The sequence below is a fragment of the Bidens hawaiensis genome, unplaced genomic scaffold (assembly GCF_021521415.1).
Source record: "Bidens hawaiensis isolate Kalapana, Puna unplaced genomic scaffold, B.hawaiensis_p1.1 tig00419556_1, whole genome shotgun sequence".
Classification (NCBI taxonomy): domain Eukaryota; kingdom Viridiplantae; phylum Streptophyta; class Magnoliopsida; order Asterales; family Asteraceae; genus Bidens; species Bidens hawaiensis.
In genome coordinates, this window is record NW_027504901.1 from 23,006 (window position 1) to 36,545 (window position 13,540).

At 36.2% G+C, this 13,540-nt stretch overlaps 1 protein-coding gene across 1 annotated transcript; it reads right to left on the reverse strand.

Annotated features, from left to right (window-relative positions):
- Window positions 1–2,592: 2,592 nt before the first annotated feature.
- LOC143609351 (serine/threonine-protein kinase STY17-like) lies at window positions 2,593–8,068 on the reverse strand. Its single transcript, XM_077084122.1, has 17 exons — window positions 7,826–8,068; window positions 7,572–7,677; window positions 6,790–6,890; window positions 6,576–6,689; window positions 6,191–6,245; window positions 6,002–6,112; window positions 5,856–5,906; window positions 5,617–5,789; window positions 5,431–5,538; window positions 4,956–5,029; window positions 4,686–4,861; window positions 4,504–4,599; window positions 4,082–4,162; window positions 3,962–4,015; window positions 3,261–3,395; window positions 2,876–2,964; window positions 2,593–2,793 (listed from the first exon to the last, which is right to left on the reverse strand). Exons 1-16 carry the CDS (start codon window positions 8,017–8,019, stop codon window positions 2,887–2,889), a joined length of 1,707 nt encoding a protein of 568 aa, XP_076940237.1. The 5' UTR covers window positions 8,020–8,068; the 3' UTR covers window positions 2,593–2,793; window positions 2,876–2,886.
- Between the last annotated feature and the right edge of the window lie 5,472 nt (window positions 8,069–13,540).

Here is a 13,540-nt window from a genome sequence, read left to right on the forward strand (position 1 = left end):
AAGTCGGTAGGTTCCTTCGAGTACCCTTGAGCTGTCAACCTTAGGTCAGATCTTTGGTGGTGAGTGCTCTGACCCCCTAAGAACACATTTATCATAATATAAGCATACATCTTCAAGATGTGTATATTGTACCTAATTCATTATTGGTGTGTCCGATTTTACAACTTTGATTAACGGGATACGCTAAACGTATTCCGGCTCCCTCTTCTACTTGTCATACCTCTCCCTTGAACTTTTATTTCTTTAAAGAATATAATTTGGCTTTTAACAATTTTTTTCCAATTTTGTTTCCCTGAACTTTTATTTTCTTTAAGAATTGTATTTGATATGTTACTCTCCTCTAAGGATTTTATATTTGTTTGTTTGTGTTCAGTTAAGTGTGTTTATTTATATTTATTTATGTTTGTTCATACATGTTTAGTTATATTCGTTTACCTTTGTTAAATTTTGTTCGTTTATGTTCATAATGGTAATTCAGATCCAATTATGTTTGGTTATTTTTGTTTATGTTCCTTTTTGGATAAAACATTGAATTAATCATCTACTTAATATTTTATATTTGTTTGTTTATGTTCATTTATTATAATTCGGATATTATTTTGTAAAATGCTTTCTTTACTTAAAAGAAAAGAAAAATAATCACTATGATTCATATAGAGAAATTAGATTAGAGTTTGATGATTAAAGAGTTTCACAAATAAATATGATATTACCTGTTTAAGGGCTATCTATGTTTGGTGAAATCCATGACCTGCTTATTTTTTTACTCTAAAATTGTTTCTTTATTATAAATAGTATCATCTTTTAAAATATCGGATATTAATTGTTAGTATATCTAAACCCAATTATATAGGATTTGCATATCAAATCTTTGATGTGATTAATTTTTAATTTAATGAGATGTTATAACCCGTTTAATGGCTATCCGGGTTTGGTGAGACTCATACCCGTGAATTCGGGTCAAACACATGAAATGCCTCCCTCCATTTACTAATGAAACAATTTAGTGGCTTGAGAGGAAGTGGAGAGCAACCAGGCTTTTAGATGTTTCGTTTATATATATATATATATTTAAGATTAAAGAAAAAAAAACTTAACAATTATTTTTATTTTATTTATTTATTTATTCATTTTGTATAACAAAAGAAAAAATGTGTGCATAATAAAACAATTTGCCGTTTTAAAAAAAACAATAAAAAAGGTCAAGGGTGTATACCCAAGAGATGTAACAATTTATTATGTTTCCATTATTGGTTATTGAAAGGGATTTTGAGACAAATTAATGGCCACGATATTCACAACTAAGAATCAATCTAAGTCCAAAAATCTACATCAAGAAAGCAATAAATCAAACTTATATCATTACATTAAGAAAATATACTCATCGTCAACTCTATATCGATGATAAAAGAAAAAAGTCTGCCAGTATTTAAACAATGTGTATGTAAGATGACAAAGATTAGAGAAATCATACGTAAGATGAGAAGGAGAATTTTAAGAGAGAAACAAAGTCCGCATTTTACCACACGACAAAGAGAATTTAAGAGAGAAACAAAATCTGCATTGTACCACATGACAGACAAAGTCTTCTCTCCTTCACGTCAAGCACAATAGAAGCTTCACAAGCAGCCACTCTCCTCACGTCACACATGTGGAGACGGCTTTTCATCATCACATCTTTCCCACCTATCTCCCATGTATGCCTACATACGTCCACGGACATTCTGGTTGAATATGATCTTTGAGAAGATACATCTATATTATCTTTTTGCCCTTTTAAATATAGAAATAAAAAAACAGAGTTAAAAAGGATAAAAACATGGAATGTGGTCACAAGGCTCCAAGAAATTTATCATGGATATTATATGGGAAAATTCCTAAACTAGTCATTCTTTACCAAGGTTTTCCAATTCTAGCCCAAGACTAAAATAAATTTCCAAACTAGCCATATTATTCCGTCGGATCCAACCAAAACACTAATTGGTCCAACTGAATGTTCCGTCGGATATAACGTTTTAAGATTATGGCCGACCGATTAGCTTGAAGAACCGTCGAATGAGAAGATAGCCGGCTCCGACGAAACAATGGCTAAACAGTCGGATCTGACTGTTTAATTTGTCCGACAAATCCTAGATTTTTCACATATGGGGTTTTTGATTTTATGTTCTAGAGTGAAATTGAGCACTATGGTTGTGTTCTCGAAAAACTAAGCGATTTGTACTATTTATTTGCTTGATTTTTTGAAGAAATAAGAAAATGGAGGTGGTTATGGAGGTTTAGGATTTGAAAAGTAAAGATGAATCCAGTCGGACCCACTAAAATTCAGTTGGATCTGACAGAATTTTAAGAAATCCAGTCGGATCCATTAAAAGGTTGACACGTGACGTGATTTTGAAGGTCCAAAAATTCAGTCGAATCAGAAATAGCTTTAGTCAAAGTCAATAAATTTTTTTGGCTAGTTTGAGTATTTTGTTTGGTCATAGGCTATTTATGAAAAGCATGATTGTTCTGGGAAATTTCCCATATTATATTCTATAAATCTATAATGGTGAAAATTGGCATTGTGGTGGTTACATATAAAATTATAAACTACTAATTCACTTCAAACACCTAACTTTACACAACACCATTTTTCATATATACATAAAAAAAAAGCCAAAACAAAACAAAACGTAACAAAATAGAAAGAAAGAAAGAAAACATTAGATGATCACTAGGTCATCTCCAACTAAACCGAATTGATAAAAAAAAGACCAAAAAACCAATCATCTTAACTTAGTCTTCATCTTTTATCTGCATCAAAACAAAATTAAATCGCAAGTCATATTAACAACAAACAAAATCGAATACGTGTTTTCGGATCAACACTCGGTACCTGCTGCTAGTTTAGTGATGCTCCTTCTTAATACCCGAGAAAAACCCACTAACCGATTTCCCTTTTCGTCTCTCTCCCGCATTCCCGACCTGTTCACATAATATTTAAAATTGTCATTTTAGTACCTGTGATAACTTTAGTACCATTTCTGAATTTATTACAAATGGCTACCTCACTTTTCTGAAACTTGTCATTTTAGTACATTTTTCTAACTCCGTCTGAAATTGCAAGTTTTATAAAAGTTAGGTAGCCATTTGCAAATAATTCACACACGGTATTAAAGTTGCGTAATTAGACAAACCACATGTACTAAAATGGCACTTAACTCTAAAATTTGTTTAATTTTAATAAATGAAAGACAGAAGAGGGTTAACAATCTGCTTACCTCTTTTTCTAAACGCTTTAGTTTTTCTAGAATATCTGTGAAGTCGGGTCTCAGTGTCGGGTTATGGTGCCAGCAGCTCTCGAGCAACTCAGTGAGTTTTGGATGAGTCTCCTTAGGGATTGCAGGTCGTAAACCCTGTAATCCAACTCAGTTAACAACTTATTATTACTAAGTGAGTTTTGGATGAGTCTCCTTAGGGATTGCAGGTCATAAACCCTGTAATCCAACTCAGTTATGATTATGAAACGAAAAATAGGTTTAAATAGGTTCAGGTCAAAAACAGGTTTGACGCGACTAAAAACGATGACAAGGAAAACACATTTAACTTATTGTGTTATTTAGTTTAAGTTATTGTAATTTTTGATAGCCTTTCTTTTTATAGTATCTTGTTACTTCTTAACGTTGTGTAGTAGATCCTGATAAACCTGTCGTGCCATTCATTTTATTGAGAACTGAATCACTGATTACATTTAATCATGCTAAATGTGTCGTGTTGTGTAACCTGCTTATTAATGCTAAATGTGTCTTATTAATGCTTATTTAATCATGTATTCTTTAATGTTTTGTAAAATAACACGTTTAGTTAAAAGAACCTTGTCCGGGCTTAATAAACGTGTTAAAACATGTTGCATAGAAAAAAACTACCCGTTTAACATATCACGACACGTTTTGTGAGCTCTAAGTTTTAGAGGCAAACATACATGTTGTACTACACCAACTGCTGCTTGTAATGGGGTTAAGCATGAATAGGGAATCTGTGAAAAAATTGCAAATATAAGAAAAATTAATACACAAACGTATACGAAATAGATGACGTTTACTTCGCCTGTTAGAAGCTCCCATAACACTACCCCGAAACTGAACACGTCGGCCTTGTGATCGTATGGTCTGTGCTCAATAACCTTCAATTATAAAACAAAAACAAGAAAAATTAACTTCCTTGGTTAGAGCTCAACTTTTCAGCTCGTTAAAATAAACGAGCCGAGTCGAGCACGAGCTCAACTTGGCCGACTCGACTTATTAACAACCTTAGGTTAGATAATATACTTGTTGCAATGTTGATCGTTAGACATATTGACCATGAGTTAGTCTTTTCTAACTAACTCATGTTAGTTACTTGTATGTATTCAGATTATATATCATTATATTGATAGCTAGTGTCTCGTTTGTAATAGTTATCAGAAACGCAAGTAATGAAGACAAACTACTCTCTCTCTCTCTCTACTCTCTCACTACAACTAACCTCGGGTGCCATCCACCTATACGTTCCCGTTTCCGCAGTCATCACTCCAGATTGAGTCTGAACCCGAGCCACTCCAAAATCCGCAACCTTCACAACCTATCAATAAAAATAATATTTTAAATGAACTTGAAATATGCACAAAAATAACAATAACAATAACAAGGATGTTTGGTAATTCTTACTTCGTGCTCATCCATGAGAAGATTGGCAGTTTTTAAGTCTCGATGAATAATATTATTTTGGTGAAGGTAACTCATGCCTTTGGATATGTCAGTCGCGATTTTAAGTAACAAAGGAAGTTTAAACGAACCGTTCTGCTGGTGCAGGAAGTTATATATGCTTCCGCGTGCCATGAACTCTGATGGGAAAAAAAAAGAACTCATTGTTACATTATTTCTTGTATTTAAATAAAACATTTTAAAACAAAAAGAATTAGAAATCAATATTTGTACCAGTTACAATGCAGAGTCTTGAAGGTTCGGTGCATGCTCCAATGAATTGAACAACATTCTTGTGTCTAATCTTCCTGTAAATAATATTTTCTACCATTTTGATAATCCAAACAGAGATAATAAAGCAAATACATACAATATAATGATACAAAAGGGATTAATTATCTATGTACAACTAAAGAAGCTTTATTAGAGCTATAGGAAACTAAATCTTATAGTTTAATTATCATAATAATAAAAAGAAAAAATTACACGGTTGGTCCTGTAGTTTAGCGGTTTAGCCAAATTACAAATTTGATACATCCCTTTTAACAATTACACCTTTAGACCAGATATTTTCAAAATAATAGAGTTTCATATGTGAGGCCCATCTTTTTAAAAAAAGAAATATTTTTGAAAATGACTTAAATACCCTTACGAATGCTCTTAGCAAGCATAAACTTGAAGAAAGTTAAAACTAAAACTCAACACAAACCTCAAAATATAAACTTCTTGAGAGAATTCTCTTAGCATATCTGAATCCATACGTTCCGGCTTAAGAACTTTAATAGCCACTTCTTGACTACAATATGACCCTTTATATCTGAAAAAATTACAAAATATCAAAGCCAACAGCATTTTGCAGATTCTAGATAATAAAGTTTAGAGTTCAAACCCTTACAGCTCCCCAAAACTACCAGATGCGACTTTATTTTCAAATTTCAACAAGTTAGCATCAATTTCCCATACGTCAAGTCCATCATTCGGTATTTTAACATGACCGTTTGAAGGCATCGAGGTGCACGGAGTTGGATTATTATTATTAGAAGTAGTGGCTGGATATTGTTTTTCACCCTGCAAAGAACTTGTAAATTACATATGAAGTTGCAAACATAATATATTAATATTACAAGGAATTACCTCGGCGTTCATGATCTTCGTTGCTAATTCATATCTGAGATGTTCGGTTTCCTGTAAGTTTCCAAAACAAATCAGTACACAAATGTTTCAAGATCGAGAAAAACTTTAATTTCCATTTCTAAAACAAAGACAATAATAAGACGTACATCATGAGGCCATCCATCTACAACAAAGACATCCAATGAGAAGCCATCAGCGGTGGAAAAAGCATGTGCTTCTTGAATGTTCAATCCAAGCTCAGAAAGTAAAGAAGTTAACTGCAAAAACGATAAAGTCAAAGATTATTCATAATTTTGCAAACCAAACGCACCCTTAGTTATTGAAAAAAATATAACCTGACTTAGGACTTTTGGTTTGTCTCTTGTTGAAAATGTAATCTCATGCATAGGCCTGCATTATCCAAATTTAAAAAGTACATTTTGTGAGTCATTATTTCAGAATAACAACTTGAGAAAATCCTAAAAACTTAGTAAAAAAGCTGACAATCGATATAGCAAACCAGATTAAGTTAAGCACACACAATTATTAATTTGTGTAAACCTTGTTAACCTATTATGCTGTCATACACTGTTTTATGTATTTAAAACTGTTCAATAAAAACGGAAAGCAGATTTATGAAACATAGAATTCAGCAATAATATTTTTTTTTGAAGTAGAAAATATACAAAACTAAGAAAGCATTTTCAAGATAGAAAATTCTATGAGTAGAAAATAGGTTACCTGGAAAATGCTGCACTTGGACTCGCATCATTGGAGGTATAACTGTCATGATGTCTATTAAGTGTAAGTGCTTCAAGATTTTGTGTTGAACCAAAAGACGGAGGCGGGTGCAATCTTAAACCATTGGATAGATTAAGACCAATAAGTTAGAAACGAACCAAATGCGAATCAGCAAATAAAGAAATAAAGACAGTTAATTTTGTTATGTGAATACCCGCATAGGCTAGTGTAAGCAAAAGGACTTTCAGCATCTTCTTTCATTGAGGATTCATTATTGTCCATATCAGGTGTGTTCTCCTCTGTGGTTGGTTGAACCTACAATAAATTTTAACACTAGATTTAAGAGACAATCAAGAAAGTAACTGGCCAATATTTCGGAAATGCCCTCATAATGCTTATGTGTCCCTTAAACATGTTCATATTTTTTTAGTCTTTAATTTACAAATTTTAAAGACAAATATGTATTTTCACATCATTTAATAACACACTTCCTAACCATCAACCTTCTCGAATCAAGTAACTGACCCAATCGATGTAACGATAAGTGAACACATACATGTCATCTGATGCTTAATAAATTACCCAAGCCCGATTGCATGCGTGGTTTCAAAATACGTGCAACACATGATGCTGTGATGACATCACACTGCTGCATACGATGTGCACATCATGTGATCCGCATGTGACGTGATCTGATGCGGTTAACCAGTATTTGAACGGTCGACTGCAAGGGTCTCGGAGTTTTCAAATCTGACCATTGAATGAAGTATCGAACAAAACTGACTTTTCAGTGTATAAAAGTTAACAGTTAAAAGTATTACCAATAAATAACTTTTTAGTAACGAAACGACTCAAACACATGATACACGCTATCTGAAACCAAAATTACAAGGCGAAAACTTAAATTCAATCAACAAAATTTCAGAATTATGAAGTTCTTAAACCAATAAGATGATCCAAATGAACTATGTAATCCAAAATCAAACAGATTTTTACCTGAACTTCAAATGCAGGTCTATTATCAGGAACTTCTGCCATCTGCAAAACTCTCTTATGCACGATCACATCCTCCGCTCTCTCGACGTTGACATCCAGTGCATATCTGTTCATCACAAACCGCAACTTTAACCATCAATTAAACGCATTACACGAATTCAACAGAACTAAGATATTAATTGCGTTGGTGCGATCAACTTAAATTAGACAGAATTATTCACCATTTCGAAACACTAGAATAAATTAGGTATGACCTCGGAGGAAGACGATTGAAGTGACTCCACAAGTGGTCTTCAAAGTCAGGCTGCAAGGTTTCTTCATGATGCATGTCATACAACCGCGTAACGACGTCGTGATACACCTCGAGTTTCTGCCGCCGTTGCCGGCTGTTCACCGGCGAGTCCACCGCCCTGCTGCCGCAGCTCTCGTTGTTGTCTTCCGCCGCCATCGACAGATCTCTGTGGGTGTGTTGGAGCGAGTGACGTATTTATGGGCCCACCACCGTTTTTGCTGATTCGGATTCGCGTCTGGGTGTTTGTTGAGGACTTTGATACTTATCTTCTATCTACATTAAGGATATGTGTTGTTTGGTGGTATCTATCTATTTTAAGTAGTTATACTTGATTCACACCCAACAACATTTGTATAATTGTATATCTTCAAAATGCTTAGTTTTCTTGAATAAGTAATACGAGGTCAAGTAATAGTTAAAACAATGCTAAATTAAATGTATGTTGTTTGTATTGATATCGCCTTTTTGGTAAGTGATATAGGTGATTGAATACACGTTTGGGATTTAAGAAGGATAACGATCCGGAGATTGTGATAGGAGTCACTGCCACAAGGATATGTTTGGTTAGGCAAGACATGAGGCACGTGACAGTTGATACACACGAAGAGGGGACGATGGCTTCGTTAATCATGATCTTAAAAATGTGAGTTGTGTAAGATACGGTGGATGAGAAATGCGTAGAAAACTTATTTTATGAGGATATTATACGTTGCGTATTGTATGACTAGATTAGGTACATGAGGGACTTCTACGACGTACTCCTCGAATAATCAATTGATGATACGTTGGCATTTATAAGTATTTACAACTTGCAAATTTATAACACAGAAAAATAATAATGTTTTGAAAGCATAGTGGCACTGGAGTTTAAGGTGTTATAACACAAAATATAGATGGATTATGATTCATTGTACGATTCTACTAATATTTTTTTGCTAGAAGATATATCAAATGACGTTTTGTATGTTGACATCATCTTGAAATCTTAATATGCGTTGTCAAGCCCACCAGCCTTGTTGATTCATATTCGTTTTGCTTCTCCAAAAGTGGGCATTGTAAAATAGATCATGCATTGTACGATTCTATCAACATACTTTCGCCAATTGTTGATTCAAATTCGTGTTATTTTTTGAAAAGTGTACATTGTAAAATAGATCATGCATTGTACGATTCTATCACCATTCTTTAGCCAATTATTGATCCGAGAAGATATGGTAAATGACATTTTGTTTGTCGACATCATTTTGAAATCTTACTATGCATGGTTGGGCCCACCACCTTTATTGGTTCAGATTCGCGTTGCTTCCTAAAAAGTGAGCATTTTTAAACCGGCTAGAAAGAAATACAGATCATGCATTGTACAATTATACCAACATGCTTTTGCCAGTTGTTGATCCGAGAAGTTATGACAAATAACGTTTTGTTCGTCGGTATAATCTTGAAATCGTACTATACATGGTTGGCCCCACCACCATCAATTTAGATTCATGTTGCTTCCTGGAAAGTGTACATTCGAAAATCAATTAGAAAGATATAAATGACGCGTTATACGATTCTACCAACATATATATGTTGGTTGTTGGTCCTGTAGGATATGTCAAATGACGTTTTGTTTGTCAACGTCATCTTGAGAACTTAGTATTCTACCAACATATATTTGCCAGTTGTTGGGCCGAGATGATATATCAAATGGCGTTTTGTTTGTCTACGTCATCTTGAAATATTATATTGGGCTCACCACCCTTATTGGTTCGCATTCGTGTTGCTTATTGCAAAGTGTGCATTCGAAAATCGACTAGAAAGAAATATAAATCATGCACCGTATGATTCTACCAACATGTTTGTGCCAGCTGTTGATTCCAAAAGTTATGACGACTCTTGTAGGTTTATAATTACCCTTTATTCATATCATATTGACATTTGGTTTAAAAAGATACTACAATGCTGGAATAATAACTACACATTGACCAACGATGCATTGGAAAATTCTATCAACATGTTTTTGCCCCTTGTTGGTCTGATGAGACATGTAGAGGATGTGTTGTTGTTGACGTTACCTTGAAATACTACTATGCATTGTCCAACCCACCACACTTGATGATTTGAATTCATGTTACTTTTTGATAAGTGTGCTTCTAAATGTGACTAGAAACAAATATCAAACATAAGTGTAAATCATATAGCGTACTACCTAAGGAGAAATTAAGCAATAATAAGAGTATTCCTAGCCCATCCTCCATCTCCATCTCCATCTCTATAATTACATTACAAAACACTTCATTTCTCTCTCATGTTCAATTAAATAATATTATTTTATTCATTTATCATTACAGTTTTCTCTTTCCTCTACATATAATCAATTCAACAAATATTAAAAAATATATAGGGATAAACAAAGTTTTCCTAAATTTATTTACAAAAATCACAACATTTTTTTCTCTTCACCCTTTAATTTACACTCACAACCACTTAAAAACCCATCCTATAATTTACAAACTCTTCTCACATAAATTTAGGTATGGGTTGGAAATACTCTAAAGTATTTAAAACTTTTACAAAGAATTGTAGTGTCTCTAAGTTTGTTTATTTACTTTTTCATGGCATGTTGACACTTGGGGTTAAAAGGATGTTAAAATACTAAGAGAAGTAGCTACACTTGGACTAATGACTCTTTGAACGATTCCATCAATATTTGCCAATAGTTGGTTCGAGGATACATGCATGCCCAATGACGTGTTGTTTGTTGATGTCACCTTGAAATCTCTTTGATGATTCAAATTCTTGTTACTTTTTGAAAAGTATGCATTCTAAAAGCTATTAGAAAGATATATCTAACACATACAAAAATTGACATTAAGATTCATGGGCGATTCAAATGTTTATCTAGGTATGGAACCCTATATTTCTTTTTCCGCTTTCAAATAAATCGAGATGCCTGAAGTAAATTTGTTTACAAAATCACCATCTTATTCATGGCAGAATTCCTTATTTGATCCCAATGGGGATTGAATCTAATAGCTTATGGTTTGTCTTATTATCGTAGTCCTTTAGCTTATATAGTCGACCTTCCTACACACACACGCGTGGTAGAATGCCTTCTTGGGGTAGGTATGAAACAAAGCTGATGCATACGATAAGGTAGTACTAAGGAGGAATCGAGTGATGATAAAGTATCTAAAGGTTTTAGAAGGAATTATAGTGTTTCTAAGTAAGTTTGTTTACTTTTTCCTAACTTGTTAACACTTAGGTTAAACAACTATTAGAATATTGGAACAATAACTACATTTGGTTTAATGTTGCATTGGACGATTCTACCAACATGTTTGCCTGATGATACATGTCATATGACGTATTGTTTGTTGACGTCTCCTTGAAATCCTATTATTTATGGTGGCCCCACCACCATGTGTGGTTATAACCACACATGGACTAATGATGCGTCAGACTCTTCTACCAACATGCTTTTGTCACTGGTTGAATCATACATGTCACCTGGCATGTTGTTTGTTAACTTCACCTTGAAATATGACTGTGCATGGTAGGCTCACCACCCTTGATGATTCAGGTTCGCGTTGCTTTTTGAAAAATCTGCATAATAAAAACAATTTACAAGAAATACTGAAGAAACACTAAGTGACCCCGGGCAGATTACGGATAATCTAGGGGCTAAGTAATGTTTCCCACGAGGGTTAGGTCCGGCAGAGATGGATGTTCTTCAGGTGACCTGCAAAACAAACACCGTGAGCTCGTCACTGAGAGGGGGGGGGGTCCTCCTTGTGACCACCCTCCGGCGTGAGAATCAGACTAGATTGCTCTGAATATAAGTGTATATTGAGAGAAATAGCTAGTGAAGGTAAGATGATCATACCGTTCCAAGGTGTTGGGGTATTTATAGCCGAAGGTAGGTTTCCAAGCAGGTACAGCCAGCTGTATAATATTCCTTTTCTACCAACTGTAGGCTACGCACGTGCCATGCTGGTTGGTGGGTAGGCAGTGGCTGATAGTGACAAGGCCGGCTGTGTACTGTTCCTTTTCCGCCGGCTATGTACTATTCCTTTTCCACCGGCTGTGTACTGTTCCTTTTCCACCAACTGCAGGCTATGTACGTGCCACGACAAGGGTTGGTGAGTAGGCAGCGGCTGATAGTGACATTTTGTACTAGAGTGCGCTCCTCCTCGTACTGTTGTCGATGAGCTGTCACCCTGTGATTGGTTCATGGGCTGCTCTGGTCAGATCTTGTCTATTTTGTCCATACCTTGGCAGGTATAGTACAAAAGACCTTCCAGAAGCGTACGGACTGGCTCATTTGGGCGGGAGTATTCCCGCCTTGCTCATTCCTTCAAGTGACACTGAATTATTGAGTTAGTGCCTTGTGCGTGTAGCCTTGCTATTAGTGCGGGTAGCCTTCCCTGATGGCTTGTATCCGCAGCTGCGGGAACAGGCGGGGTAATTCACCATTGGGAGGCTTTTCCTGCGGGAACAGCTGGCGTACTGCGCGTAAGGTCTTCATCTCTGAGCATGATGGGTCCTGCGGGACCAGTTGGTCCTTGCGCAGACGTCCCTCTTCAAGGTGAGTCTTGCGGGTCCAACTGGGCTCTGCTGGGACCTACCTCTTCAAGTCCCCCCAGTCCAATGTTTGAATCTTTTTGAATTTCTTTGAAATTCGAAGAGTTGGTGAAAGGATAAGAACAGTCCAAACTGTTGAAGGGACGTTAGTGTCCGACGGTTTCTTCTGACAGTTCCAGGACGTGCAGGAAGTTATGACGACGTGACAGTATATGGTCATTCCAGACGCTTTTTCAGGCGCGTAGGCGCGATTTTTCGAGCGCGTGGGTGCGGATTTTACGGCGCGCGTCCTGTCAACAGCTGTTGCCAGCTTGCTTTTTCCACGTGTCATAGTTTCATTGCACCTTCGTTTTTCTCTCTCCCCCGCATTAAATTCATCGCATTCATTGCGATGAGTATATAAAGGGGGAGAGGGTTCATCTTAATCCACACTTTCACTTCTCTCTTCTTCTTCTAAACGATTTCCGGCGAATACTCTAACTTTCTGTCGAGCATTCTCCTGAAATCGTTCTTCTTTACCTCCAAAACATGTCTTCTACTCACGATCCAGAAGCTACCGCCGAGGAGTCTGACGTGTACGTCGAGAATCCGACGTCTACGTCTGATAAGGATGATAAGAGCACTGCTGGCGAATGCCAGTGCGCTCTTACCACCGAGCTTTATCAGTACATCGTTAGGAAGTTCATGCTCGAGCCGTTCGAGCCTGAGTTTCCTGAGCCTCACCAGACAGTGTATGATGCCCCAAGGGCAAAATAGGGGTATATGCTGCCTTCTTCGTCTATGGAAATCTCAGGTTCCCATTGACGAAGTTTGTATACCGTGTTTTGGAGAGACACGGTGTATACCTGACGAAGGTACACCCAATGGCGATCGCCAAGATCCGCCATTTTGAATGGGTGTGCCTCATTCTTGGCGTGGAGCCCCATGTCGACCGCCTGATGATCTTCTACTCCTGGATATGCATCCAAGGCTGGTACACCCTGGTTACCCGGATCAAGGGTTTGAAGATCTGCGCTACCGAGCGCAGTCTTCGGTCTTGGAAGCGGGAGTTCTTTTACATCTCTGCCCGTGTCGTCCCCATAGCGATGACATTTAAGAACGGGAGAACACT